We start from the raw sequence: 27,804 nt of genomic DNA, 5'->3' as shown, positions 1-27,804 counted from the left end.
TAAGAATACAGATACAGGACACATTCTAATATCATTACGTAATATTGCACTGTTTCTTTTTGGAAACTGATCTAAAACACCCACAGTGGTGGCTTGAAATTGAGATTTTTTTGTTCCTAGGTTTGTCCTTCAGTCAGTCTTCTGTTTTAGTAAGTCCACCTGCACAAAGCTGAGCACATGGTTTGTCACATGAAATTTCAAAACAAAGTTCCTGTCATGCATGAATATTGAAAATGCCATATCGCTTTATCCAAATTTTCTGTCTACCCTGTACTTTAATAGGCCTTTTTACTGCACTGAGCATGGTTTTGGTTGCTTTTACATGGTTTTTGTTTGTTTGTTCGTTTGGTTTGGGGGGGGGGGGGGGGGGGGGTGGCGGTATGCTGTTTTGTTTTTTCCCAAACAGTACCATTGTAAAGAACTTGCAGATATTAAAATAAATCATTATCAAAAATGCCTCCCCCAAGTACCAAAATTAAGCTCACAGATTTGAGCCACAATAAAATGGAACATTGAGCTCTTAACTGACAGAATAACTTTTTTAAACTATTTTTAAAATCTCACTTTTATTCCATGTTTGTGACCAATATCAGCTCTAAAGCTCTACATGCACATAAGAGTTATAAGACGGTCAGAAGCACCTCAAAAGACAGTGTGCTGCTTTTGACTGGGGTAGAGTTAATTTTCTTCACAGTAGCTCGAAGGGGGCTGTGTTTTGGGTTTGTGCTGAACACCGGGTTGGTAACACAGGGATGTTTTACTGCTCAGCAGCGCTTACACAGAGTCTGCCTCTCACACCACCCCACCAGCCTGGGGTTGGCACAAGCAGTTGGGAGAGGATACAGCTGGGACAGGTGACCCCAGCTGACCAGAGAGACATTCCATACCTTACATTGTCATGCTCAGCATGTAAAGCTGGGGGAAGGAGGAGGAAAGGGGGGATGTTTGAAGTTACAGTGTGTGTCTTCCCAAGTAACCATTACACATGATGGAACCCAGCTTTCCTGGAGACGGCTGAACATCTGCCTGCCCATGGGAAGTATACATGTAATGAGTTTAAATTAAACACATGACTACCTTTATTGTTCTTTAACTCCTTTTAAAATGAAGTATCAATTCAAAATATAACAAAAAAATCCTAATTTTGCCAAATATTTTCACTCTTTCCTTGTTGCAAGTAGCTTTGGAAATAATTTAACATTTGCAGAACACAGAGTTCTGTACTTAAACACAAATAATTCATGCTTCCTGTTGTGTTTTGCACTTGCTCTATGCAACATTTGCTTGCCTTAATGTGCCTTTGCTCTTCTGCTGGAGAGTAGTGCCTATAGTGTGGAAAAGGATCAGCTGTAAGGCTTCACCCATTCTTGTTTCTTACAAATTTCTTGCACTTTCTGAATTGTCCCTCAGCAGTTACTTTCTGTAGTAACCTGTTTGTAGTTTTCTACCTTTACAGTATGGGTTGATTCAATTCTTTTCTAAAGTCCCTGGAGTGTGCTCTGAAATACAGGACTTGGAACAGAAACAGAATGAAGATGAATGCAGAGTCACCTGCATACCTGAGAGATACCTCTTCAGTGGAATCAGCCAGTTGCATGAATAAAACCTCATTAATACAGTGCTAGTTTTTCTGAAGGAGGGGTTGAGGAAACCAAAAACAAACCATGGAAGGTTAACCAAGCAGAGCGGCTGCTTTTCAGTGTAGCCATGTCCTCAAGCACACTTAAGCAGCCAGCCAAATGGTCCAAGGAATTCTGTTTTGACCTGCTCCAATTCTTGTTATCAGGACATCTCTCTTGTATGATGCAACTGCAAGTAGCAGGAAAATTACAGGAACCAATAAAAAGAGTTGTTTCCTCTGAAAGTTCAGGCCCTTGGATATGGTAAATTTTCATAAGCAGTTTGGCTCAAATATTAACTGTCTTCATAGCACATAGCTGCCCTAAGGAGCTCTTGAGTTTCTTCTGTTTGTTGACGGACTTGCTCAAGGAGTTTGGCCATTTGGCTTTTTCCAAATGCTAATGAAAATTCTGGATCTGAAGAGGAATAACAGATGTTAGTCAACCCACTGTCTTTCCCTGTGTTCTAATGCAGATGCATAGAAAGCTTATTTTTCAGGTCAGATACAGTTGGTTGGTGGTTCTTACTATAGGGAAGGCAGAACAATAATCTTCTACCACAAAAAGCAGATACAAATTCAGTTTTCATCCCTACAACCATTCAAGACTGCTGCTAAATTCTCATGATCCAGATGCATAAATCTCAGTTGCCAAATTCAGCCTTATGCAGCAGCTGCCTATCACGTCATAGCAGGATTTTGGCTCTGGCTCTGCATATGTAAAGACGTGCTGTATACAGTTACTACCACATTATAACTCTCATAAATACTCGACTTTTATCCAAAGACAAGAAGACTAACCAAACCCAGAAAAATATTAAGGAATGGACATTTAAGTATGAAAATGTGAGAATTCCCAGCTTTAATGTCAGCTAATCATGTGATTTCCTTATTTGCTTGCTTTACCAAAAGAAACTAAAATCCCATTTGAAAAACTTTTAGGTTGCATCTAGTGCCAAAAATTCTTATATTGGATAAAAGCATCTGTACCTGAAGTCCTATTTCCCTGCTGTTCAGAAAGCCTTACGTTTTAAAGCAAACAAAATCCTCTTGCCTTTATTGGGAGATACTCTTAAACAGCTGCTTTAAAACAGGTGAGGTAACAGCCACCCTTGCGATTATTCTGTTTGCTTAAGTGAGCAGAGCTAGTCCCCTAGCTAGGAGGAGTTTCCACTGTCAGTGGCTGGACTCGATGATATTAGAGGTCTTTTCCAACCCTAATAATTCGGTGATCTCTGTTACAAAGCACTGCCTGTTTGCTGCTGATGGGTGCAGGCAGCTTTGGCAGCACCCTGGGGGCCCAGCCCAGCAGGAAGGATGTACCTGCTCGTAGTCTGCAGAATGTGGAGATGCCCAGCTGCTGAAAGCGGACCTCCTGGTGGGTAAGAAAATTCTTGAGGTAGGCTTGAATCTCTCCAATGTGATGCTTCCACAAAAGCATCATTTTTTCTGCATAAACGGGAGAACCACTGGAGATCAGTACAAGCCTTTAAAACACTTTGAAAACTGATTTTTGTAACAACATTTGTAAGATCAATGACTCATCCATCTTCAGATAAAACCAACATTACTGCAAAGACTGGCAAGGGAATTCCCTGTACTACAGCTTCTGACAATACTGCTGATACTTTAGGTAAATAAAAAGCTGTGTGGGCTGCTGTGCTGGGAATCTGATCCCTGTGCAAGGGGCCTGCTGATTCACAGACAAGCTGGCCTGTTACACGACCCTTTCCATGAGGTGATTGTGCTGTTGGACTCTGCTCCCTACCTGAGAGACAGTCTACTCTGTTGCAAATCGTCAATGCTAGAACGAAACAGATTTGCATTTACCCTTACTGGAGACTCACTACAGATTTCAGTTTTTCTTATGTCTAAGGTCTAAAATCTAACCATACCTTTCTAGAGAATATGGCAAGAATCATCTGAATGCCTTTTCTTGCAAGTCCTAAAGGCTCTCAGCTTCATGGGACATGTATATTAAGCATAAAGCTGCTTGTTTTCTACAGGTAAAAATAATGCTTTTTTTATTCTCTCACATTGAAACTTTAAAAGTTTTGGCTACATTCTTAAAAGCCACTTTACTTCACTGCTCCTGCTAATTTAGTCTAGAATCATAAAAGCAGGATTTGGTTCAGTAAGAGATTTTCTCCTGCTGGTTAGGGAGCAGAGTTAATCTAAAATTCTGGAACATAACCTCTGCTATCTGTGGGGAATGCCATCACATTTTACATACTGAGAAAGGTGGTCAAACAGAAAGATGTAACCTTGCCTGAAGTGACCCTTGTCTGCAACAGGTTCTCATCTCTCCCATGGTGAGTAGTATCTTAATGGTCTCCCACCTTCCTACTTAAGTTGTTTTTAAGGACCTCAGCACTGGCTATGGACCAGCCCTGCAGAATGGCAGTGCTTGAAGAATCAGACCTTTATCTGTGGTCCACTTTCATCCCTGGACTTTCTCATGCACTCAAGGACTGTTTTATTTCAAGGGTGACTGTAGCCACTTTAATAAATTTGTAGAGACCAGACTGGGGGGTGATACAGGAATATTAAAGGTTGTTCAGTGCCTGACAGTTAACTCCTTTGAGAAAAGCCTAATTTTACTCCAGACAGCCATAAGCCTCTTTCAAAGCACAGTTAATCCTGAGTTACCGTGACCAATCATGTGCTGGATGACAGAGGCAGCATGAAAGGATGGCTCAGGATGTTCCAGTTGGCCAGCCAGTCTCACCAAGCACTTTGTCAAAGGTTCATCCATCCACTGGACCATGTGTAACATGGCTCCTTCTGGAAGGCAGAAAAGTAAGAGAGTAGTTGGTAAACAGGAACTCCAGTGTCAAAGAAATAAAGGTGAGAGGTCTGCCAGAAACTGCTGAAATAGGGAATCCTTTATGCAACTGGAGAAGCAAAAAAGTGCTGAACTTGGTTAATAGGTACGTTTAGGTTGTAAAAAAGGGTCATGTTCTGAGGTTATGCTCTCAGTAAGGTAAGGCCGTGGATTTGATTCATATTTTGTTGGCTTTATGTTCTGCAAGAATGAATCACTTCATGTGCAAGATACACTCTTGGCCTTTTGGGCTCAGACTGTCCAGCAGCTACCAGGCACCGCTTGCAAAATTAAATGTGATGTGTTGCCAGCTGCGCAGCCATTACACCAGATACAAGAGATGACTTGTTTGACAGAAAATATCCAGTATTGGGGCGTGTTGGGAAAATTTACACGCGTCCTTTCTGCCATGAAGAGTGCTGTACCTTTCATGAGTGCCAATTTGGTATCTCTGATAAACTCGTGTGCAAAAAATTTCAAGATAAAGGGTTACTGTGTATTTTAGTCTTTTTTTTTTTATATTAGTTTCTGCTACGGCAAAATTATTTCACCCCAAGAAACTGGGAAATGTTACAAATAGAAGTAGACAGGCCATGTACAGCAGAAAAGTTCAGTACAAAAAAATTTAGAATAAAAGAATTTTAAGCAGTTGAACAAAAGCATAGATAATGAAGCCCACAGGTCCTGCCAGTGATTTGTATTTTTTTCTTGAAGCTTACAACACAATGAATTTAAAGGGAAAGACTTGGGTTGTGTGTCCAGTTGTGCTTCATCTCCTATTAGAGTTAATAAAGGACGTGCACTTCTCTGATTCAGCCATTCATGGAGGGTTGCTGTCCTACCTTGCTTTGCTAGCTCAGCAAGGCAGGATGTCACATAATGAAGGGAGTCTTCCTGAGTGTCAGTCAAAAGCATGGTCTGGAGGAGACCTTCGACACAGCAGCTCTCCGTGATTCTCTGCCACAAGAGAGAGATTCATGTTTAGCACTTCCATTATGGTTAAGTGGTGTCTGGGGGCTTCAGAAGTACTCAACAGTACTGAGGGCTAGACCATCAATAATGGAAATGTAGATCCTCCCAGATCTACCACAAGCAGGTGACAACGCCTTGGATTGTTCAGAGATCACCTGTACTGAGATAAATATTTTATAGACTGAGTTGAAAACAGATAGGAGACTTAGCATGTGCTGACCTGGATTAAAAGCACATGAGACCAAGAAATGACTTCTGAATGAGCTGGCTGGAGGTGACTGGTTGCTAGTGAACTTGAATCACAAAGTCATCAGCTCTCTGGGAGGCCATAACAGTGGAGGCTGCTCATGGCTCCCAAAGTGAGCTCAGGTGCCTATCAACACAAGGGAGTATCCTTTTTTGTATTCACTTATTTTATGCTGCAGTTTTTTAACTTACTGCTTAGAGGTCCAAGATGGATTTGAGACTGCTACCTTTCAAGCTCCCACACTCTGTTTGTGTCCTGCTGGCATAAAAACAGCACTGTTTTTTTCCTATTGTACCAAAGACTCTGAAGTGTTTTAGGGAGCGTTCCTTAGAATAGACCCTGGAAACCTGGCACTCCCACTCGTGTCTGTGTATTCACTTATGCTGTGAGAGCTAGATACTCTCTATATTATAAAGCTTTATGAAGGTGAAGCAGCTCTCAACTGATAACAGGATAAAGTCACAGAATTTAAATACTTCAAAAAAACAACCATATTTGTCAAACTTTGAACGAGTGGTCTGTTTTTACTCCTACTGTGGGCCTTGAGTTTGAGGGAATCTAGTTCCCTGCAAAACTTGATTTCACAGCTATTAGGAATTTATATAATTCGTTTTTTAGTGAAAAAACCCATACTTTTCCTTCTTGCTGGTTTAAATCTCTGGAACTAGTAGTAATTGGATCATGAACAAAGAGATCAAAAAAAGAACCGAGTCTTGAAAAGTGTGTACTAGGAAGTGGGACGAAGCAGAAATGAGGATTTAGGTGGGGTTTTTCCCTCAGTATTTATTGCTACTGGTGGTACTGTTTGATCAAGGTACTTTTAAAAGGCAAGGAGAAAGGAAGTGCATATATGCATATGGATTTCGAAGCAAAGTCAGCAAGATAGATCTTTATAGAATTTTGGCACAACTAATATCTCGCCGAAGAGGCAAAAGGTACATCAGTAGCTAGGGTTCTATTTCACAATGAAGGGCAGCTGAAACATGAGAGCCAGGAAATAAAGATTCACAACAGACCTCAGATTTTCCTGAAGGATTCCTTTAATTCATAAGAAATGTCCTTGCTAGAAGAACTTTTTATACCTATGCTGCAGTCAAATTAGGTAACCACATCACTTATAGCAAAAATTAGATATTTCTTATTTTAATTAGCTTATTCATATTGGGAAAATATGAATAAAACTGCCTTTCATTATGGTCTTTTTGTTCATACATTCAATTTTGTGCAAAGTATACAGCAAATTGGCATATTTGCTATATACTTTACATTAACATTAATTACCCACAGATTTTTTTTTTTGTTTTTAAATGCTGATTTGACATAAACACAATGGCAACCTCACAGGGCATATAGTTCAATGACAAACATTGGGTACCTACCTGATGGTTTTTGGAAAGGCTCAGGTTTTTGATGATGCAAGCAGTATGTCCGACAATCACAGGGTCTGTTTTATGTGCTGCCAGTAATGTCCCCAGGCTCTGCAGTAGCTCAGCACATGCCAGAGTGTCCTAAGAGCAACCAGTATCATCAATTACATAACCAATTACATCCAGTATGGACAAAACAACACGACTTTGCAGTGAGCTATGGAGAGATCGAATTTAGCTCTGCAAGAAGAGCACTAGTTTGTTTATTTAAACCAAGGATGTGGCTGGGTCCAGTGCTGCTTCTCTAAAGTGGGGTCTCACTGGCACTGACTATAGAGCACTTGCTATGGAAGGATGAAGTCTTTAAGGTCCTGTAGTTTATTTTTGTTTCCATCAAATGCCTCACTGGGGTCGTTGCTGGTCAGGGGAAGGATGTGTGATCCCAGCTGGAAGGAGAGGTGCCCAAGGTAGGTGTGAAAGGCAGAAATACACAGCGAAGTAGCAGCAGCAGTGTGTCCTAGAGTACCTCAGTGATTTACCTGGCTACAACAATGGGTTGTATGTTTAGATCAGTTTGTGATCAGGCACCTCTTTAGTAAGTATGTTCTGAGCAACATCTTCTTTACACACATATCTCTGCTGTATGGTGATATTTTAGAGGTACTTTACTGGGTATGTCTCTCTGAATGTAGTCTTCCTCCAATTACCATTAATATTAATTTAATCACAGAACGGCCTAGGTTGGAAGGGACCTTAAACATCATCTAGTTCCAAACCCCCTGCTGTGAGCAGGAGCACCTTCCACTAGGCCAGGTTGCTCAGAGCCCCACCCCACTTGGCCTTAAACACTTCCAGGGATGGGGCATCCACAACTTCTCTGGGAAACCGGTTCCAGTGCCTCACCACCCTCGCAGTAAGGAATTTTTTTAAAAAATATCAAATCTAAACCTACTCTCTTTCAGTTTGAAGCCATTACCTCTTGTCCTGTAGTATCAGATCTGAGTCTGGATTACTGCACAGATGGTCACCTCAATAACAATATGAATTAAGGGGGCACTGCTGTGTGCAAGAGAAACCTGACTTCAACAGACTTTGGGTTAGGCCTACAGCTAAAAGCAAAAGATTTCTTCCTGGGCGTGTTTCTTCTTTCAGTCTCCTTCCCATAAGAATTTAGGAGTTTTTTATGCAGTTCTTCTGTTTGTTCACAATGAACTATATTATTTGTGCTACTTGGAAACTAAGACGCATTAGCAAGAGAGTTCAGTATAAAACAAATCATTGGTCCTATACACAGTTGCAAAAAACCACATTATTCTGAAACCTGTGAAATATCAGGATCACTAAAGCAGTGTTGAAAGGCAGATGTCTTTAAAAGTTAGTTAAACTCGAATCTTTCTTTTACTTAGGTTAAATTGCAAAAGTGTATCTTATTTTCTTTTAATATCAGCTGACATCTTCACTTAGTTCACTCTAAGCACTGTCACAACCAGCAATCCTAAAATATAATGTGAAAATAAGTGGAAAGGGCAATGCTATGCCTAAGCACAGGGCGTTTAAAGAATCCTATATGCAGACATGACAGTAAATTTTCCTTGGTCTTATTTTTCCTTCTCTTTAAAGGAAGAAATAATATAGTTTTAGATAATCCAATTAAATTACAATTGATTGTTCTCTATGCTTTTGGGCCAAATGTCCTCTTTTCTATGTAATCCTATCAACTACAAAACTTGTATTTGATTTGCTAAAGCCTGGGAGGAGGAAATTTTCTATGCATCATAAAGGAACTTTGTAATATATAATGACTTCTCTGCCAAGATCTTTTGTTTATTTAGGACCCACATTAGTAAGTGACAGTACTCAAATTTTGCTGAACTTCTTTTTTTGGCTGGAATACAGATAGATCCAGATTTTGTTTCCTGGCTCAATCTCTTGTACAGTGCAAGAGAATCACGAGAAAACTGTGAGTAAAAATAGATTGAGTGGTTCAGATGGATATTGATCTAACTTCTCCCAAGACTAGAATAGTAAAAAAAAAAAAAAAAAACCAAAAACCAAAAGCATTCCAGCAGCAAGTGTGCTTACAGTTGTAATGCTGCACTCACACTCCTTACACAGGGATTTCTTGAAAAGGTAAATATTATCCCATTGACCAGTTAGCAAGAAGGGAAGGCAAAGTTATTTTGTACCTGGAGTGGAGAGTCAGTGGCACCACCTGGAACAGACAGACCCTGACTTCCAGGTCTTTTGCTCAAAGGAATTTGATTTAAAAGACTGTTTTCTTTCAAGGTTGGGCTGTCCTTGGGAAATCTGAATAAAATTCCCCCCACAAGAGGGAAGTTTTCCAGCTCTTGCTGGGAATCCCCATCAACAGCCTGATCAGGAGATTGCAAAAAGGGGGCTGAAGCAGCGCGAGGAGCTCCTGTGAAGCATTCCTGGGGGGTTGCTTCATGGTAACAAAAGGGCAGATGGATTCTGCCCCATTGTATCCTGGGTAGCATTTGTAATAATTCAAGCATCACTTGACTTGGTTGTAAAGGTTAGCTTTGTTCAGTGGTTTGTTTTCCAACAGTTGTTCCCATGGAGAAGTCCCTCTTTCACTCACAGAGAATTCAGCCTGAGCTGGAGAAAGAAACCTTGAAAAGACTTGAAAAACAGGCCAGAACAGGCATGGAGATGGAGAGGCAGGATATGAATACGGAGAGGTCAGCCTCTTCTCAGAGTGCCCAGGGCTTGCTCGCACAAAGCAGCAACATTCAGTAGTCAGAGACAGCCGTGTTTGCTCACTAAAACAAATTTAGAGATGTAGATACTTCTCACTGGAGAATAAAGCCTTGAGGGTGATGCTTTGCTTTCCAGCCTCCTGCTGCTGAACCTTTTTCCCTCATGAAGGATGGGCTGTTTTACCACTGTTGTACCAAAGCTGAGTTCCCAGTGCCTTTGTTCCCACTGACACTGACCATGTCTCTTTGTGGCCAGGGGTTTGAAACACTGGTAAAGACAAGTTTCAGGACGAGGGAGAAAAGGAGTTGTGGATAATCTTTGCTGGGAGAACAAAAAATGTAAATGGTGTTCAGAGACAAGAAAAGCAAAAGTGAGTGAGGACCATGTTCCAGCATAATGTTGCATACTGAATAACATATTTACTGTGCAAATGGCCTTCAACTAACTTAATGCATCTGAATTGTAAGCTTGCTGAGAGCAAATTGTGTTTTGATTGTATGAGGCAGTTTGACAAGCAATGAGGATGTTTAGTGCTCATGCAGCTACTGTGCCTTAAATAGCTCTGTGCGCTAGTTGCTTCTTTGCAGGCCTTGAGCTCACCCATTTTCTCAATCCACGTCCCAGAGGTACTGGAGGTGCAATTTTGGTTTGTGTACAGGCAACTGAACTGTAATGCACCAAGCTTTCCATACTCAGAGTAAATTTCCAATCAGGCTGAGTGTATTTCAGGCACAAGAAGCACCTAAGGCCACCTGAGGCTACTCAGACCCTGTCACTACTGCTTGAAGCAATGTGGAAACATTCTCACATATTTTTGCCCTATGTACCCAACCCCTGACTACCTTCAATTGCTGTTGTTAGTTTAAAACTCTTACCAAAACCTTTCACATTTATGTTCTTAAGGATGTCTTTAACTACCATAAAGAAAAGTTTATTTAAAAACAAGAGTAATTTGTCAGTACTTGCTGTAATTTATTTCTAAATTTATTTCTAAATACATGACTTCTTCATGTATTTGCTAGTGTTGCACTATTAATGGGGGTGTTTACCCTGAACGTGGGCAAAAGAATCATTCCATAACTTAAGACATGAGGATACACAGTCCTAGTGAAAGTCCTAATGCATTAACTAAAGATAGACAGGATTTCGAATTCTGTTAGTCCCCCTTTATGTTTTGATGCTAATTCAAAATATGTTAGTATTTTTCAAATGCACTTTTGAATAAAACTGTCCATACAGGTAAGTAATGTATATTTACCCTTTATTCTGCACTTATGCATTTTTAAATGTGTGCTCTAAATTAGTTTCTCTGCTTTTCAGTGTGTGGAGAAGCTCTGTAGCCAAGAAATAACCTCCTCGGCTGCCCCCATGGTGGCAGTCTCTCATGGTGCTGTGTATGTCCTCCCCCTCATACACCTATCTAGACACCTGTGGTCTGGGAACTGAGGGAACTAGAGGGAGTTGCAGGGAGTGTAAGGCAGTATCTGCATATCCAATGAATCTGACACCCATCTCCCCCTCTACTCTCTCACCGGTCTCTCCTTTGGATCCCACTCAGCACAACAGACGGCTCCTCAGGTAGTTAGTGGCAGTGCAGATGCAGTAAACAAAGCCTTGTTATTTTGGGTGGGACAGAGAAGGGTTGGGAATTCTCCCAGAGTCTATTGGTCATTCTCACAATGCATTTCAGAGACAGTTTTGCCATAACAGAGTGTTACCCCAGGTGGTGGCCAGAACTACTCTTTCCCCTCTGTTTTTGGGAAATGACCTCCCCTACCTGGTTGGGAGGGTGCTGGGACAGTATCCAGAGCAGAGCAATGGAGGCACGACGCACATCCTCGCTGCCAGAGGCCAGGAGAGAGCACAGCTTGGGCAGGACACTCTCAGCAACCATCTCGGCCTGGATGTCTGCTGGTGTGGGAAAACAACTGAGGTCAGGGAGGTTCAGAGCACTGCAGGGAGGCATTTAGGCTCTGACTCAAACAGCTGACTGTTGCCTCAGTAATCAAATTAAAGGGGACCTCCCCATCTCCATGGGATGGGGCAATGCCAGATGTTTGGTTATAAGAATAAACCCTCATTTGTTGTGGTTCCTTTTGGTGAGGGATTAATACAAGCTTGATGGCAGAATGTAGATTTGGGCACCCTCAGTCCACACCTGAACCTCAAAAAAAAAAAAAAAAAAAAAAAAAAAAAAAAAAAAAAAGGGGAATTTTCTGAGCCCCTCACTGGCATAAGACCAGGTAAGAAGGTGGCAGCTTCTACTGCACAAACAGAAAGACCTCCCAAGCACCACCTATTTCACAGAGTTAGCCAGGGTTAACCCAGTTAGCCTAGGTTAGCCAGGAGAGAGACCAGCCATCCCACTGAGCTTCTATACCCCACTTGGCCCTGCAACCTCAGTGAGTGCACTACAAGGCAGTGCCAGAGCAGCCAGCAGATGGAGTGGCAGATCTAAAAGGTCAAGCACCCCAGGGGGTTTCAAACATGCCAAGCAGCAGCACAGCACATCCTTCACTCTCAGCTGCTCTAGAATTGTGATTGCTTGAAAATAAAGCACCTCTACATTTTCTAGATGAATAACTCTCCCCTGGAGTCTGGGGCTTTAGCATTAGTCCTCTGCCACCATCTCCTGAATATGTCATAGAAATGAATCTTGGGCATTTAATAGGATAGGGTTTTTTAAGAGGATGACAAATGCATGGGAGAAAATTACATTTAATGATAGACAGAATCATGCCTTGGAGAAGACAGGTCCCCACTCAATAAGCAATTTCAGGAGACAGTCTGTCCTAATTGGGTTTAATGCTTAGGAAACATGGAAAGGATGAAAACTTAGCAACTCATAAGGCTCTGAGCCTAAGAACACCTCTGCTGCCTCTCTCACCTTCTCCAGATACTCCCCTTGCTACCTGGGAGCTCTAAGACAGATTTAGTTAGGATATGCACTGCACCTTCCTCTTCCCTTAACATCCAGTTAAAACGTAGAAAAGAGGGTGTCTCTTTGCTTTTAATAGGAAAGGTTCCCAGCCCACTGTGCTCACTCTGAAAGGCAGAGAGCGAAAGAAATAGTGTGGTTTCTTCAATCTCCAAGACACTGCTTACCACTGGTAGCCAAATTTCTTAGGCAAACACATGCCTGGCTTGAAACCTGCTTGTGCCAAAGAAGGAAAAAAAAAAAGAATGAGAGAGAGGAGGAAAAAGAGCAGTTTCAGTAATGCATGTTCTTGCCTATTGCACACAAAATAAACATGACAACACTAGCAAGCTCTTACATTATCTTCAAGAATAAATTTTGGCACATGATTTTTTCCAAAGTTTTGATGAATTTTTTTTCAAACTCCTAGCACCAATCATCATATTGTTGATGAAGAATAGGGTTCAAATGTTGGTGTTATTTCAGAACATCTGATAAGCTATAGGAAAAGGAAGGGAAAGAAATTGTCCTATTTGCTTTGCCTTTTTTTCACCTCTCTTCTACACAGAATTTTAGGCTCCACCCTGAACTGCGGTTTCTCGAAGTTTCTTTGATGTGGTTTCCAACAAAGCCAAATTTTCAAGATGCTGTTCCTCAAAGCCATACAGTAAAAGTTCCAGATACCAAAAAGAAAAAAAAAAAAGTAGCATAACAGATGTGTCAGACACCTTCTGTCACAGACACAATGATCAAAGACAGAGCCTGGACAGGGCACTTCTCACATGATGTTTCAAGTTAACAGCACACAGGCCATCCTAGTCTAAAGGAAGTGTCCAGGGCTGTAGAACAACTTTAATAATTTCCCTTTGCTTTCTTCATACATTGACCTTGTAGAACCCATATGTTTTCTATTATAGGTATCTTTTCCCATGGGAAAGATGCTGCATAGGTACCTGAACAGTAGACGAACAGAATGATGTGAGGCTAAAACTGGAAGTCTAAGTTTATAGCTCTACTCAGATGCTAAGTCTTTTCACAAAGGGAAAGCTATAGCCTTACCTTGTCCACAGGAGAGGATAGTAGAGAGATCAGTGTCTGCAGCAGGAATCTGTCACTGGGTCTCAGCAAGGCTTTATGGTGCTGAACATTGGCTGCCACGTTGCTTAGGGCAGCACAGCTGTAATACTGCAAAGAACCAAGAAAAAATGAGAGAGAGAGGTCAGAGTAATGATACATTGAAGAGAATATAACTAAATTGGAGAAATGCTCAGATTTAAAACTGATGAAAATAAAGTGCTTTTTCACCTTAAGGGTGTTTATGGGGTAGACACAACATGCTGTAGCTACTACAGCCATCCTGCTGGGACATGTACAAACTCATTAGGACCCTGGCTGTTTGGGAATGTGCTGTGCTGCTGCAATGACATTGCTGCTGGCACCTAAGTTAGGTCATCTGCTTCTACTGTATTATATGTTTACATTTATTTACTGAAGCTGGATGTAGCTATTGCCCTAGCATGCCAAAAGATAATTTCCAAAGGATCTAAACATTAACGCTAGGGAGGATTACACATACAAGAGTATCTATTACTAGGGAGGTATAATTAGAAGAAACAGGTTGAGCTACAGAGATGGAAATTTTAAGGTGAATCTCAGAGAAATCTAAAAATGCTGAAAGAGTTTGCAGAAAGCAATTCCAGAGGGTCCATCCCTTCAGACATTTAAAAAAACATCTGAATAGAGATAATTAAACTGATGGAGAAAACAACTCGGTGCTACTCAAAGGACTGAATGAACAATCTAGCAGGGTGTAAGGGGTACAAGTCTAATTCATAGCTTATTTTTCAGCATACTTTTGCATCAAGATGAGCTCTCTGCTGAGTGTGCAGAATCACAAAGAGGTGTCTGTAATAGGCATAAAATAGGAAGATTTGCAGATATTTACAACAACAAGAAAAAGATCTTTTCAAGTTATGTCTTCTCAGAATACTTAGTAACATTGCTCAGAGTGGAAGATCAAAGTTAGTATGCCAAAAAAACACCCCAAAACAAAATAAAAAACCACAACCCCGAGGAAGAGACATATCTGCAACTTGTCTGATGATCCGAAAGACACAAGAAGGTAGCCACATAACAACCCTGTGCATGCATTAATGTGTGCTGGCAGACAAAATTTTGTGTCATAACTTTCTCCTGTGGAGTTAGATAAATTGAGTCTTTTAATATACATTATCTGAATGAGCTGAGTTTCACCAAGATGCTCTCACACATTTCTCCTCTTCATTAGAGAAACCTTTCCTCCTCTCCCCATTTTCATTACTGCATACTGTGGTTTGTGCTCTCCTTACAGTCACAATGCTACCATTTTAAAATCTGACCTATTTTAGTCATACCTGGACTTCTGAGTCGGGAGATTCCAGCAGCAAGGCAAGAACTGGTAGGGCTCCTTCCTTGCATAGGACTTCTTGGATTTTGTCTGCCATTAAAAAGAAAAAGTAAAAGTGTCTTCCTTCTTCCCTCAGTCTCAGCTGGAAGCACTATTCAAAAGGGATGTGCACAGTCCTTGGGTTCTAAGGAGTGCTGATGTTGTCCAAATATATGCCAGTCAGTGTGACTGGAGAGTATATAATTTAGAACTTGTGTAATGCAGCAGTATGCAGGTATTTTAGCAAAAATATTAGCAGGTTGTCTGATTAAGCTTTTGATGGTTTTATGCTAAAAACTGCTCTGAGAATCTGAATTGCTGGAGAAGCTGAAAAGCCTCAGGTATGATCTTCACTATGATTTCTGTGTTTGAAAAAGAAATTATTTAAAATATTCTGAATAATACCAGAAATGTAATAGCTAACTGTATAAGTTCTTGCCAACTGTTTCCTTCCACAATACAGAGTCCAGAGATGTTACTCATGACTTTATCATTTAGCTCTGTGGAATAATGGTATCTTCTTGGTAGGTGAGATTTAATGCTGGTTTGTTTCAGAGTTAGTTATGGTAGTCTACATATAACTGCAGAGGACCAAGTACTGCTTTTGACAAACCTGTTGGCAGGTATTACAGTAGCCTTTATTGTCTGACCCATGATAGTTATACTTAGCATATTCCAGCACTGAGTTAGAACAAGCAAAAAGTTCCTAAATCTCGACTTTGTTGGATAAATTTCTGAGATTGCTTTAAAGTACACCAAATATGCTGCTAACTTTTTTAGGCCAAGTTATTTCTTTAACAAATGGGGTTTTATTTTTCTATTTCTTTGACTGATTATTTAAATATTCATACACTAGCCCCTTGGAGTTGAAAATCAAGTCTTCCTGTTTTGCTACTAAGCAAAACAGGGCCTGTATCAGTTAAACTTAAATCATCAGCCTGTAGTACCAACATGAATGCCATATGCAGAGGAAATAACTTATTGCACAGATATGCTTTTATTCTTGCCTTAACCCTTTTGGATTATTTTTTTATCAGTGAGTTTTCTTTTGGCAATTTAGGTAAACCATTAGTCTGAAAGTACCTGATTGTGTGAGGTTTAGAATAGCACCAACTGCATTTTGTTGGACTCTGGGATCATAGGACTTGGCAAGAGACAGGAGCGGTGTAACTCCTCTAGCAGCACCAATAGCCTCTCGGTTGGACTCTGGAGAAAAGAATCAGAGAAAGAAAGAAATACTTACTGCCATCTTACTGTGAGCCACAAGCAGGACAACTAGCAGGAGCAGTTCTTTGGTGTTCCCTTCTCTGATTTCTCTGCATGCTCAAAGGAAACTATTAAAAATTCAGAGAGTTTAACAGGAAAGAAACCAACTCATGACTTCCAGATTAGCCATAAATCACAGCTGGTTTAATGCTTTTGGTTTGTGACTAGGATAATCAAAATATCCTTAAGTCCCTTTAAACAGGTTAACAATGTGCTGTACTTGCTTCATACCTTTGGTATGTCTGATCAAGCTACTCACAGTGTGATAACCAAAAGCTATATCATTAACTGCAGGGTAAGGTTTAATTAATTTAGTAGGGTATATTCAGGGCCAGTTTCTCTTTTGGAATGTCCCTGTGTCATTCACTTGACTGCTATAAATAATGCAGAGGTTTCTAAAGACAGAATTTGATTTAAATATTGGAATTTGAAAAGATGATGCTTCTCTGATTTGGTGGTGACTCCTTGTATTAAGGAATGTATTAAGTTGTACAGTTGTAATCAATATCCTGGTGTACAAGGAGAACTCAAAAAAGATCTGCAGAATCCCTTAAGACTCTTGGATGAAAAACTGGTGAAAAAGAAGAAAAACTGTAACACTTAATGCTGTAAAATTAACAATATTTATTGACAGTTTAAACAACGGCCAGTCTGTGGAAGCTTGCTGAGAGGAACACGAAGCAGACAGAGCAAAAAAATAAAGGTATTTGGATGACGTCAAGTCTTTAGGTGCTAACTAACTTTGAGAGTTGTGAGAACAAAGCTGTTAGTTTTACACCTGGAGCCTATTTAGTGGAAATTGACATAAACAGTTTATCCAGGATATTTATTCAAGTATAGTTCAGATAGTATCAGTTTAATATTCCGGGGCAAGTAATTTTCTGTCTTCCTATGAGTATATACTCAAGTAAGTAACTTTTATTCTGGAAAAAAAAAAAAAAAAAGAGAAAAATAAATGTTCTGGGAAGACTAATGTATTTAAAAATAGCTTTTCCATGTGGAAAGCTATTATTCTGGTGAAATATTCAGGTCCCTTTCGTAGACAAGCCTTTCTCTAATCTAATTTGCCTATATATCATTCTTTTGTTTTCTTCAGTAGAAGGAGAAAGTCTTTTGTATGGCTCCAACTGATGGAAACCAGTCTGGTGTGATGCAAACTACTCTGCTGAGTGAAAAACAGAGGTAAAAAGATTGAGGATTCAGATATCGCTGCTTCCTTTATTCTCGTACACAATACACTCCATGAATGTTTGTGAATGTGGAAAAGAATCTTACATTTGAGAAAAGGGATAACGAACATTTGGACAAAACTTGGGCAAATTCTTTCTTCTATCAGATATTGAGGCTGAATACTTGTTTTGCCAGTTTACAATGACAGACTGGATGGGCAAATCTATCTCACCAAGATGCGTAACTTTATTACCATCTCTGTAAGAGATGTGGCAGGATAGATCATGTTTCTTCCCCAGACCACCTGTTTATCTTAAATAATGCAGTCTTTCCACTGATGCCACTGCAACCACTGATGCCCCTTTGAATGCTTTTAGAAGGAAACCATGTGTTCAGATGCTACTCTAAAGTGGGATAATTGACAACATCTACTCAAGCTGTGTTTGAATAACTCAGTAATTTATAAATTCTTTCTTTCCACTCTCTGACATTTGTGTGCTTAAAGATTTCCCAGTCAAAACAACTTTGAATGTGCTTTACAGTCAGCGCATCCTCCTTTTTTAGCTTAAAGCAGATGTTCAGGCCCCCCTAAACCCTGAAGCTATGAACATTTAGTTCTGTTCTGAAGTACTCTGAGTTCTTATCCCAGAACTGATTGCTTTCACTCACTGATTGAAAAGCTGCAGATAATTGCAAATATGCATGTGTCCTTTTGCTGCATGGACAAATGCTGGTGTTGGAACAAACTAACCTTCAAATAATTTTCATCTGAATGGGTTGGTTTGCTCTTCTTATTTTCAGCTCCCTATTGCAGCAGGAAGACAACACAGTTTTCACATGACCCACAGTAACATCGCTAAACAGCTTCACTCTGCACATAGTCTTGCATGCTCGTTGCAGCAGAATTGAGACCATTCCTAGATGCAGAATTTTAGTCACCTTCTATCTAAGGATATTCCTAATTTGGTTGTGCTTCCATATCTATCTTTTTTGCATAAATGGCTATCTTGAAGGATATAACTGAACAGGATACTTTTCTCAAGCAGACACTTAAAAATACCAGTCTGTGAGTTAAAATAAACCCTGGAGAATTGCCTCTTGCTTTAGTCTCATTCCTGTGGTAGCTAAATATAGTCTGAAAACCAAATAAATGGATCCAGCCCATTTAAATCTTGGTTAAACTGGGACAGGGATCCTCAACACTGCTTTCCAGGCAGCAACCCAGCCTATGCAGGAATGCCTACCCTATGTTCAGCTTTGAAAGCTCCTTGAGTGCTTAATTTGGAGTACTTGTGCTCAGAAGGACATTTGCACTTAAGGGAGTGTTCAAAGGCATTAGAAGACCACAGGGAATGAAGGTGGACTGGATCTGGAGTAGCTGAGGGTTCCCTATATTCCAGGTTAAAGACATCTAGAAGGGTAAGAGTGTCTTCAGAACTAAGTAACATCTTTAGGTGCTCAAGTCACTTTCTCCATGGACTGTTTAAAAGGACATCTCTCTATAAATCTTCAGGGACTTAGCTTCACTGACTGTACACAAAGAAAGTCCTTCTAATGGCAGGTACCTAAAATTTTAGTGATGCCATGCCTAATTAAGACATTTAAATGAGGCAATTTGCATTCCACACAAAGTTATGTAGTATGTAGAATTCTTAACCTGACTGTAATAATATACAATGTTTAAAAATAGGCTCCTAAGGGAAAAGTGTTTAAAAACCTGAAAATAAAACAAAAAGGTGGGATAAAATGCAAATCAGCACTTTCATGTGGTTGGATCCTGCTTATCCACTCCCCCTTTGCAACATAAATACCTAAATGAGAAATTAATGCTTTCATCATGCTTCCCTCAGCCTTCTGGGACACCAGACTGCAACTTCCCATGCTGGAGAGGGAGAGCTGGCAGAATAAATGCAACAGGGAGGGAAATAAATGTTATTCATGGCTTTTCTACAGATTTTTACACAATTTGTACTGTAGAACTACAAGTTTGCACAAGGTAGAATAAGACAGACTAACATGATAACCTTTCTTTTGGTAACTGTGGCTGAACTAACCTGTCTGGATACCAGAAAAATATTAATATCATTATATGAAATATGCATGGTTAAGCAGAAGTTGATGACAAATGAAAGTAGTACGTGATGGGTTACAAACTGACTGAATGCAAGCTGGCAGCAAGTTTTGCTGAATGGGAATGACCACCTGGGAAGAAAGTACAAATGGGATTCCATGAGGGCTGGTCTGTACTTGTTTTGAACCAGAAAGTGAATACAAAGATGTGAATGTAGAACTGTCAATGCAGTGGAGGACTGCAATATTTTACAAATAACAGACAAGTTAGAAGACTGAAGCAACAGAAACAGAATGAAACCTGTACAAAATGCAGGGATATGCACTTGGAAACATTTGTGGTAGAGCCTTGATTACTTGGTGTCTGCTGGAAATAGCAGCAGGACTAAGTGATTAAGTCAGCTGTAGCATGACAACATCACCATGGCACAATCACCAAATCTGCAAGTGTTACCATAAGATGTACCAAAAAACGTATTTCCCTATGTGCCACAATAACAGGCACAGGTGAGACCCCAGCTGAAATACTGCACATTTCTGGTGACTTCTGTTCAGAAGAGATTAATCCAAAACAGAATTCCTGCAACATTTATCTATATCTTGGGACTGTAACAATGCCTGAGGCCTGTGGTATCATGATACAGTACATGCAAGTGCTATGTTCCATTCCTGGAACATATCATTTACACCCAGAAGGACTCTGAAGATGAATGGAGAGCCTCACTTATAAGAGGAGTCTTAAAAGAGCTTGGCTTTCTCAGTCTAGTTAAAATGAAGGAACTTCATCAGCGTGAACATCAGAGAGACAGAACTACCGAAACAAAAGCCAATGTAGACATTAATTAAGACAAGCCGGTCATGAATACATTTAGGATGTAAATCAGAAAAAGGTCTGTAATCATAAGAGCAAGATGGTCAGAAACACTGGGAAAAATAACTGGAATGTCAAGAGCTTGAATTCATGATATGGGAATACCAGAACTTGCTGCTGCATCTTAGGATTCTTAAACCAATTGCAAATAGGTTGTTTCATCTTAAAATATGATGGAAGAGTTGAATGAATTGACTGCAGAGATTAAAGGCAAAGAAAACACTCACCTGAAACAGCCAAAGTCATCACGCAGGCACAGGAATTACACTGGACAGTGGGATCCTCTGACTCAAGCAGATCCAGAACTGGCTCAAGTAAACCCATTTGGACAACTAATTCTTTGTCAACTATTCATAAATTCAAGAAAAAAATGGGCAAATAGAAAAGTAAACAGTTAGTGATTTTGTGGAAAGAATACATCATCCCTTGACTGCTTTGGAGATCCACATTATGATAATACAAAATAGACCTAAGATGGAAACAGCCTGAAAGCCACTCTCAGTCCCTAGCTTGGTTTGCTTCATTCCTCTTCAGATGCATAAAAGAGTGTAAGAGATGTTTAGAAGTTTTTGGCCAGAAGGTACCAAATAAGGTTAATTTTGGAAAGAGCAACTGCAGCTTTCACAGTTTAGTCAGGACTCCCCCTGACTTTTCTTTTTCTTCTGAGGTCTACCCTTTAAATATTATTTTTTCTTTGTAAATAGTGACATGATCTTATTTGAAGCAAAATCATTAAAAAAAAAATCAATGAAAAAGGCCAGCTTTGCTGAAGATTGACCCTGTCTTCTGCTGTTACAGACTGCGGGATGGAATACTTGTTGCGGCCCAGATGCCAAGGAGTGCAGCAGTAGACGCAACAAGGACTCCGTTGATGAGGTGTGGTGAGTTCATGCCCTGTCTATCAACATAAACTTTATCAGGGAGTTTTTCTTCCACATCTCCCAGATTCTATCTCAAATCTATTTTCCCCTTTAGTTACAGAAGCAAGTGAATCTACTAAGAATTTAAATTTATTTTTTCTCTGCAAGCAATTTAAGACTAAGGTCCAGTTCATAAATTACCAGAAAATGAGCACTGTCTCATACACAGAGTTTATTTCTAAGAGCTATATCTGTTGTTTGAAAGGGAAACTGTTGGCTGTAGATCCAGGAATGAGAATAGAATTCCCACACTGATCTGGGAATAATTTATCAGCCTTTGCACACAGATCCAAGAACTCTTGCCACATGATACAATCTGGCTAGAGGGATCTGATATATCTTGGTGCCAGCAGAAGCTATGTAGCTTGCAGTCAGAAAGAGACTCACACTTGTCCTATCAGGAACAAAAAAAAGGAATCTGGATTTGTGTAGATGTGCCCTCCTTCTGCCTGAGTCTGGCTGAAGAAATACTTCTTCACCTCAAGAGAGATGTGTTGTTAATTACTCACTATTTCCTTCCAGCAAGAAGTTGACAAGGGACAAGGAGGACATCTGCTGCACCTCCAGGTCAGCAGAACGTAGTAAAGCATAGAAGGGTTCCAGATGTTCCACAGGCAGGGGGATGTTCACTGCAAGAATGAGAGGAAATATTCATGAGTCCCATTGTTCACCACAGTCACATTTTTCTCTTGATGGACTTAAGTCTCAGGTGCTCCCACAGACAGTCTGAGTGGTATTCATCTTCATTAAAATTCCAGTTTTACTAGCAAACAGGGCAAGTTTCCTGAAGAGGCTTTTAATAATCAAGTACTTCAAAAACATCACGGGAAGGGAAGCAGTGTGCCTTGCTACCAAACAACTCATTCTGCCTCACAGCAGGTCCTTGTGTTGTGGCTACCTGCACTTTTTATGCAGCAAAAAATACATGGGATAAAGCTATCACACCAAGTGACAGAATACTCTCTTTGAAATAAAATTAAAATAAACAAGTAGATAAATAAATTGAAACCCACTTGTTGCTAGTATTTATATCTTTTTGTAGAATCCAAACGCTTGCTGGTATTTTATTTGGAATATCTAGGCAGACTCCTAACCATTAACAAATTACCTCAAGAGCCAAGTGCTCCCACAGAATAGCTGGAACAAAGAAGAACGTTTCCTTCATAAATCTTCACTACAATCTGGCCTCTAGAGCTTCGTCCTCTTTCAAAAAGTATATAATATAAAATATTAACTGGTCACTATGTCCATTTCCTTTCACCATATATGACTGCGTTGCTTTCAGGAGATTCAGTACACACTGACTCTAAATACTTTGGGTTCTGCTGAGTTTTACAGAAGTATAACAATTTCATAAATAACAGTCTTTTATAATCATGAGTGATATCTCCTTATAGCAGAACCCAGAACTGACTCTGCCTACATGGCAATGACAGTTTTCCATTTTCCTTGGAACAACATAGCATGAAAGCAAAATAAAAACTTGCTTAATGAATCAAAAGGAGTTTCACAGTTTGAAACAATACTTTTATTTATAACTACATGAAAATTTTCTAATGCACTGAGATAACTTACTGTGCTGACTCATATGCAAGTAATAGAGGGCAGCTGACTGCTGTAAACCTGGGTTTTCTGAAAAGGATAAGGTCCTCAAGGCTTCCAGAGGGTCCTTTCCAAGTGGAGACATTTCAAAATCTAAAGATATAAAATGACAGCACAGGCTCGATTACATCTGAAAAGGGTTAGTTTACAAAAAGAAATTAAAATTTACAGCCAATCAAACACATAAGGGTTTTTGTACTGCAACAACTCTATAAAGCCCATCTATCTTTATTCATGTTTCCATGGGCAGAAGCAATAGATGAACTGGGAATAACCTGTCCATGGCAATGCCTCTTGTAAAGTTCACAAAGCTAGTGATTGGAAACAAGATAAATTATAACCTTTAGACACATTTATGCTATCTGATATAAATGCAGGTGTTCTTGTTCTCCATAAAAATATTTATCTTTTTCTGAATCTTTGTTAAAATATATCTACTGAACACAGTGTTCTTAGTTAAGAACCACAGAAAGAGTATATATTTCTAATTTACCACATCTGAAGTTCGCTGTGTTTCCTGTCTTGGGCATTGAAATAAAGGATTTAAGGGAACAGCAACATGGACTGCAAACAGGCTTGCCTCAGCCTCAAATTTCTAGCATGAGTCTACCTGTTCTCGAGTATGATAGCTCCCCTATGAATAAACTAGATGTTCAAAAACAGTCATCAAGCAATAGCAGTCATGCGTGACTTCTATAAGTCACTGTACAATATAATATGTGGAATGGAGCAGCAGAGAGGAAAATGAACGGGACATTGAACCAATGAACAGAGTTAAAAAGGTAATGTATGATTGACTGGTGGAGCACACAATTATAAGATATATTTGCAGGCAATAGATAACAGCTGTGCATTAATGATTGAAATATCTCTATGAAAAATATCTAGCTACTTTACCTTCCATGGGACGGATGTGAGGGATGTGAGGGGCATGAGCTTTCATGCCTCAGTGCAAAACACAGCCAATATCTCAAGCCATTAGAAGCTGCTGACATGTCAAGACTAGCAAACTCCTACCTTCAGGATTAGGAAAGTGAGCATCACAGAACTGCTCCATACAAAGATCAATTTTATTTAATAATTAGTAATACAAAGAGAAGGAGTTACCTGTGTATGCAAGGTTTTAGAGAAAACAAACAAAAATCTCTTCATGTGGCTTAATTCTGTTCCTGTCACTATCTGAACCTGAATCTGACTATCTGATTCTTCCACATATCTGTGGTTTTGTTTGGGAGAGTGATAAAGCTGAAACCACTCAAAATCTCCACTTGCTTAAAATATCAAAATTTGCTGCCCTGGCTAACAGATGAGTGTCATGATCAACCATGAAGTCTCTCCTTGCACTCAAATTGTCCAAATACTGTCTTCTTGCTTATTATATTTTGTTCAGAACTGAGGATAGGCTTGCTCCCTCTTGCAATAAAATACGCAGGTGAGTGTTAAAGAGGGATGTGTCTTGGTTCTCTTTGTGAGGCTTCCCTGCCTCCATTTGTCTAAGCAGTAAGATTTGGCCACTCAGAGATTTAACCTTGGTTCTGCTTCCTGGGGGCTGTATGTGTCCTGTGGTGGAGAGTGGGACCTCCCTGAAAGCCCACATTGTCATCTGTGTACTGCTGTCAGAGAAGCTCTAGGCTTCCTACTGCTGTACCCCAACTCCCAAGGATCCATGACAGATCAGTCTTTTGAAGACTGATCTCAGAGAGGAAAGGATCTCTCAAGAAAACATCCACTTAGTCTTTTCAGGGAGCACCAGTGACTGCTACAAGGGGACATTCTGGCCTCCCCTTCATTACAACTCGTCCACCAACTGAGCTGGGATACAAGACAGTTTCCTATAGAGACAGGAGCATGCTAGCCTTTGGAAGAAAAAGTTCAGTTCTGGAAGATCTCCACTGTATAACAAGCTGAAAGATCTGTCCCTATTCTGGATATGAATGTCAGGATTTAACCACTGCTACAGGTGCAACAATCAGTGAACCTTTTCAGCAGCACAGGACACACCACATTCATTGGATAATGACACCAGCTAACACCAGCTGAGGTTAATTCACACATGTTCCCAACAACCAGCGTCACAGCAATTAGTCCAAAGGTTGTTCCATGACAGAATTTCAAACACCATTAACCATGTCACACCAAGGAAAAATGTCTCTTCTGGCTCCCCTCACAAGATTGTTTCATGTTCCCAAAGAGGCAAGTAAAGAAATGGTAGTTCCACACCCTTCACACAAATGAAAGTAGGAGCCCGTGCAATTTTGTGTAGTAGCTTTAGCCCAAAGCTGCTAAACATAAAGCAATATACCAAATTAGTTGTGAGACAAAGCAAAACCAAGCAAGCAATGACCCTTTATCTTGACATGAGGACTGGTTTTAGATTGGACAACCAACAAAATACATTCATCCAAGATGACTGTAGGAGTGAAATTAAAAAAAAAAAGTTTTCCTATTGATAATGTACCCTAGGACAGGACAAACAGGACATCACAAATAGAAAAGCAGGGGAATTGGGCAGATAACCTGTAAAGCAAAGGAGACAGATGAAGAGTTATGGATCTACTTTGGTTCAAGCAGAATCCCATGACTGTGATTAAGCTTGATGTCTAAAACAATTGCACAAAAGCACAGTTGCTTGGAATACTGAGAGCACAGTAATGCTTCTCCCAGGGTGACTTCGATCTTCCCCATGTACAGCCCAGACATTCCTAGCATAAGTCAAAGTGTTCAGCCAACAGAGAGGTGCACAGCTGTGCACATCACATTATGATCTGCCCACTCACAGCTCAGCATCCAGTCTTAGCAAAGCCTGTGTCCAGCTTGGTCACTTCCTTTTGACTGACTTCAAAGCAGTAACTTTAATTTCTAGAAGGACTCACTTTTATGAAACACATTTACATGGGTTATATATTAACAGTGGCAGAGCAAGAGAGTGGCTGACCATTTCTACCTAGATCCAACTGCTGCACCACTCGAGCCCTTGGAGTCCTGTACACAAAGAAAATGCTCTATAGCTCTGGCCTTTCCTCATTATCACCAAGCTGCTCAATACCATGCCAGAGCAGATCAGCCAGCAATCTGCTCTCAACCCACAAAATCAATCTCCTTGCTTTTTCACAATGCTTTAGAAAAAGACAAGTCCTCTTACCTGTTTCAATATGCTGCAGAAACTCCTCTGCTGTCACCCTCTCATGAGGCTGTAGGATGGGCTTGTACAGCTGTCTGGTTTTAGAGCTGTTTTGTTTTAAGCATGAGCACTTGCTTATCAGAGTTAAGCATTCCTTGACGCCTTGCACCAAGTCAGAGGACATCCTCTGAACAAAGCCTACGAAGTCCCGCAGGAGCTGCATGCATCGTCCACATAGCTGACCCATTCTTGTTCCAACAGCAGCACAAATCAAGAAGAAAAGGAAGGAGATGGAAGAAAAGTTTCGTCTCAATTTGTCTGGTTTTTGCACTAGCTTGCCTCCTCACTGTTTCTTCTGTCTTACAGATGCTAACACCACACCAAGTGCAGCTGCTGTAAGGCAGACAAGCTTCTGTGTCCAAAAAGCTACATTTCGCAAGGCTGGTTTCTGCAGATCTCCTAGAGTTCATAAATTATTATTTAAAAGGAGTGCACTGGAGACACACTCAAACACCTTCCCTTAGCCTGAAGAAAAATAAAATAATGACCTAAACACATTTTGTGGAGAACGGATGGGGTTTAGGTCATGGAACATCCACCAAAGCCTGTATGAGGCTAGAAAAACTCTGGGATAATGGAAAATGCAACCTCAGTTTTTGTAAGGCAGCTTTCCACATGAAAGGTAGGCACCACCTTGTCTGCATGAGTACAGGCTGCAGCTACCAATTGGAGAGAGGAAGATTAAAAAAAATAAAAAGAGCAAGTGAACAGGTTTTTCCAGTTTTTGCTGAAGCACAGATGAGAACAAAGGAGCTGTTGGACAAACAACTCATAACTCAGTCACCTGAGGCTTTGCAAATCAGCAAGAATAGAAAACAGGAAAAAAAAAAAAAAAAAACAGTGGCCAAACGAATTTAGCACTCTTTTCCCTGTCAAAAAAGTCCTGCAGAGTGGGCTGGATAAGCTAGGAATGGGAGGATGCAAAAATTATCATGGTGGTTTTCATGCAGAAAAAGGTAGTAAAAGAAAAACAATCACTTCTCCTTTTGCTTAATTCACCAGTCTGGTGCATATGCCCACTCTTGGCTGAACAGTTTTACAAATGACCCTGGTTTAACTCTTGTAGCATGAAGTGATATTTGTAATATTGAGGGTTCCAGTAAAAACTGTTTTGATTCATGGTCACCTTAATTAGGGATCCTGTAGATACGGGTCTGCTGAATGTTGATCATTTTAATTAACTTCTTATTCATAGATTTGGTGGATTTATTCTAACTATTGCATTTGATACATTTATTGGTAAGTTTCAGCCTCTCTCCTTTAATAAATCTTTATTTTCTAAATAAATCATGTTTGAAAATCAACCCTTTGTTCTGCACCCATCTCCACACACTCATGAACAGGCTGACCCAAATCTCTCTGGTCTATCCAACAGCTGTTGTTTTTTCTCTTGATGTAATTTTCCTAAACACAAATATTACTTGTCACAAATAAGCCTACCTACACTGGTAAACCAAAAGATATGAGACCTCTAATATATAATGCAATTCATTACAAAGAATTGGGACTTTCATTTTTCTGGCTAATTCCTTGACCAGCTCTGCAAACCCATTGAGTTCTGATCTCTGTCTAGCTTCTTAATGTTACCAAAGGTGGGGTTAGTATTTCTATTTTCTCACCATGTTTTCTGGAT

At 40.1% G+C, this 27,804-nt stretch overlaps 1 protein-coding gene across 2 annotated transcripts; it reads right to left on the bottom strand.

Annotated features, from left to right (window-relative positions):
* Window positions 1–364: 364 nt before the first annotated feature.
* LOC138108189 (uncharacterized) lies at window positions 365–26,753 on the bottom strand. Of its 2 annotated transcripts, none has more exons than XM_069010482.1 (14): window positions 26,133–26,753; window positions 22,964–23,083; window positions 21,898–22,017; window positions 20,696–20,815; window positions 16,175–16,297; window positions 15,060–15,142; window positions 13,726–13,851; window positions 12,855–12,903; window positions 11,527–11,660; window positions 7,041–7,169; window positions 5,285–5,399; window positions 4,268–4,402; window positions 2,942–3,067; window positions 365–2,036 (listed from the first exon to the last, which is right to left on the bottom strand). In XM_069010482.1, the coding sequence occupies exons 1-14, from the start codon at window positions 26,356–26,358 to the stop codon at window positions 1,915–1,917; spliced, it is 1,728 nt and encodes a 575-aa protein (XP_068866583.1). In that variant the 5' UTR covers window positions 26,359–26,753; the 3' UTR covers window positions 365–1,914. The 2 variants fall into 2 exon arrangements, with proteins under 2 accessions (XP_068866583.1, XP_068866584.1); XM_069010483.1 differs by having other exon boundaries at window positions 12,855–12,900.
* Between the last annotated feature and the right edge of the window lie 1,051 nt (window positions 26,754–27,804).

Source organism: Aphelocoma coerulescens, chromosome 3 (assembly GCF_041296385.1).
Source record: "Aphelocoma coerulescens isolate FSJ_1873_10779 chromosome 3, UR_Acoe_1.0, whole genome shotgun sequence".
Taxonomy (NCBI): domain Eukaryota; kingdom Metazoa; phylum Chordata; class Aves; order Passeriformes; family Corvidae; genus Aphelocoma; species Aphelocoma coerulescens.
The sequence above is the reverse complement of the archived record's forward strand: the minus strand, read 5'-3'. Positions and strand labels throughout refer to the sequence as shown.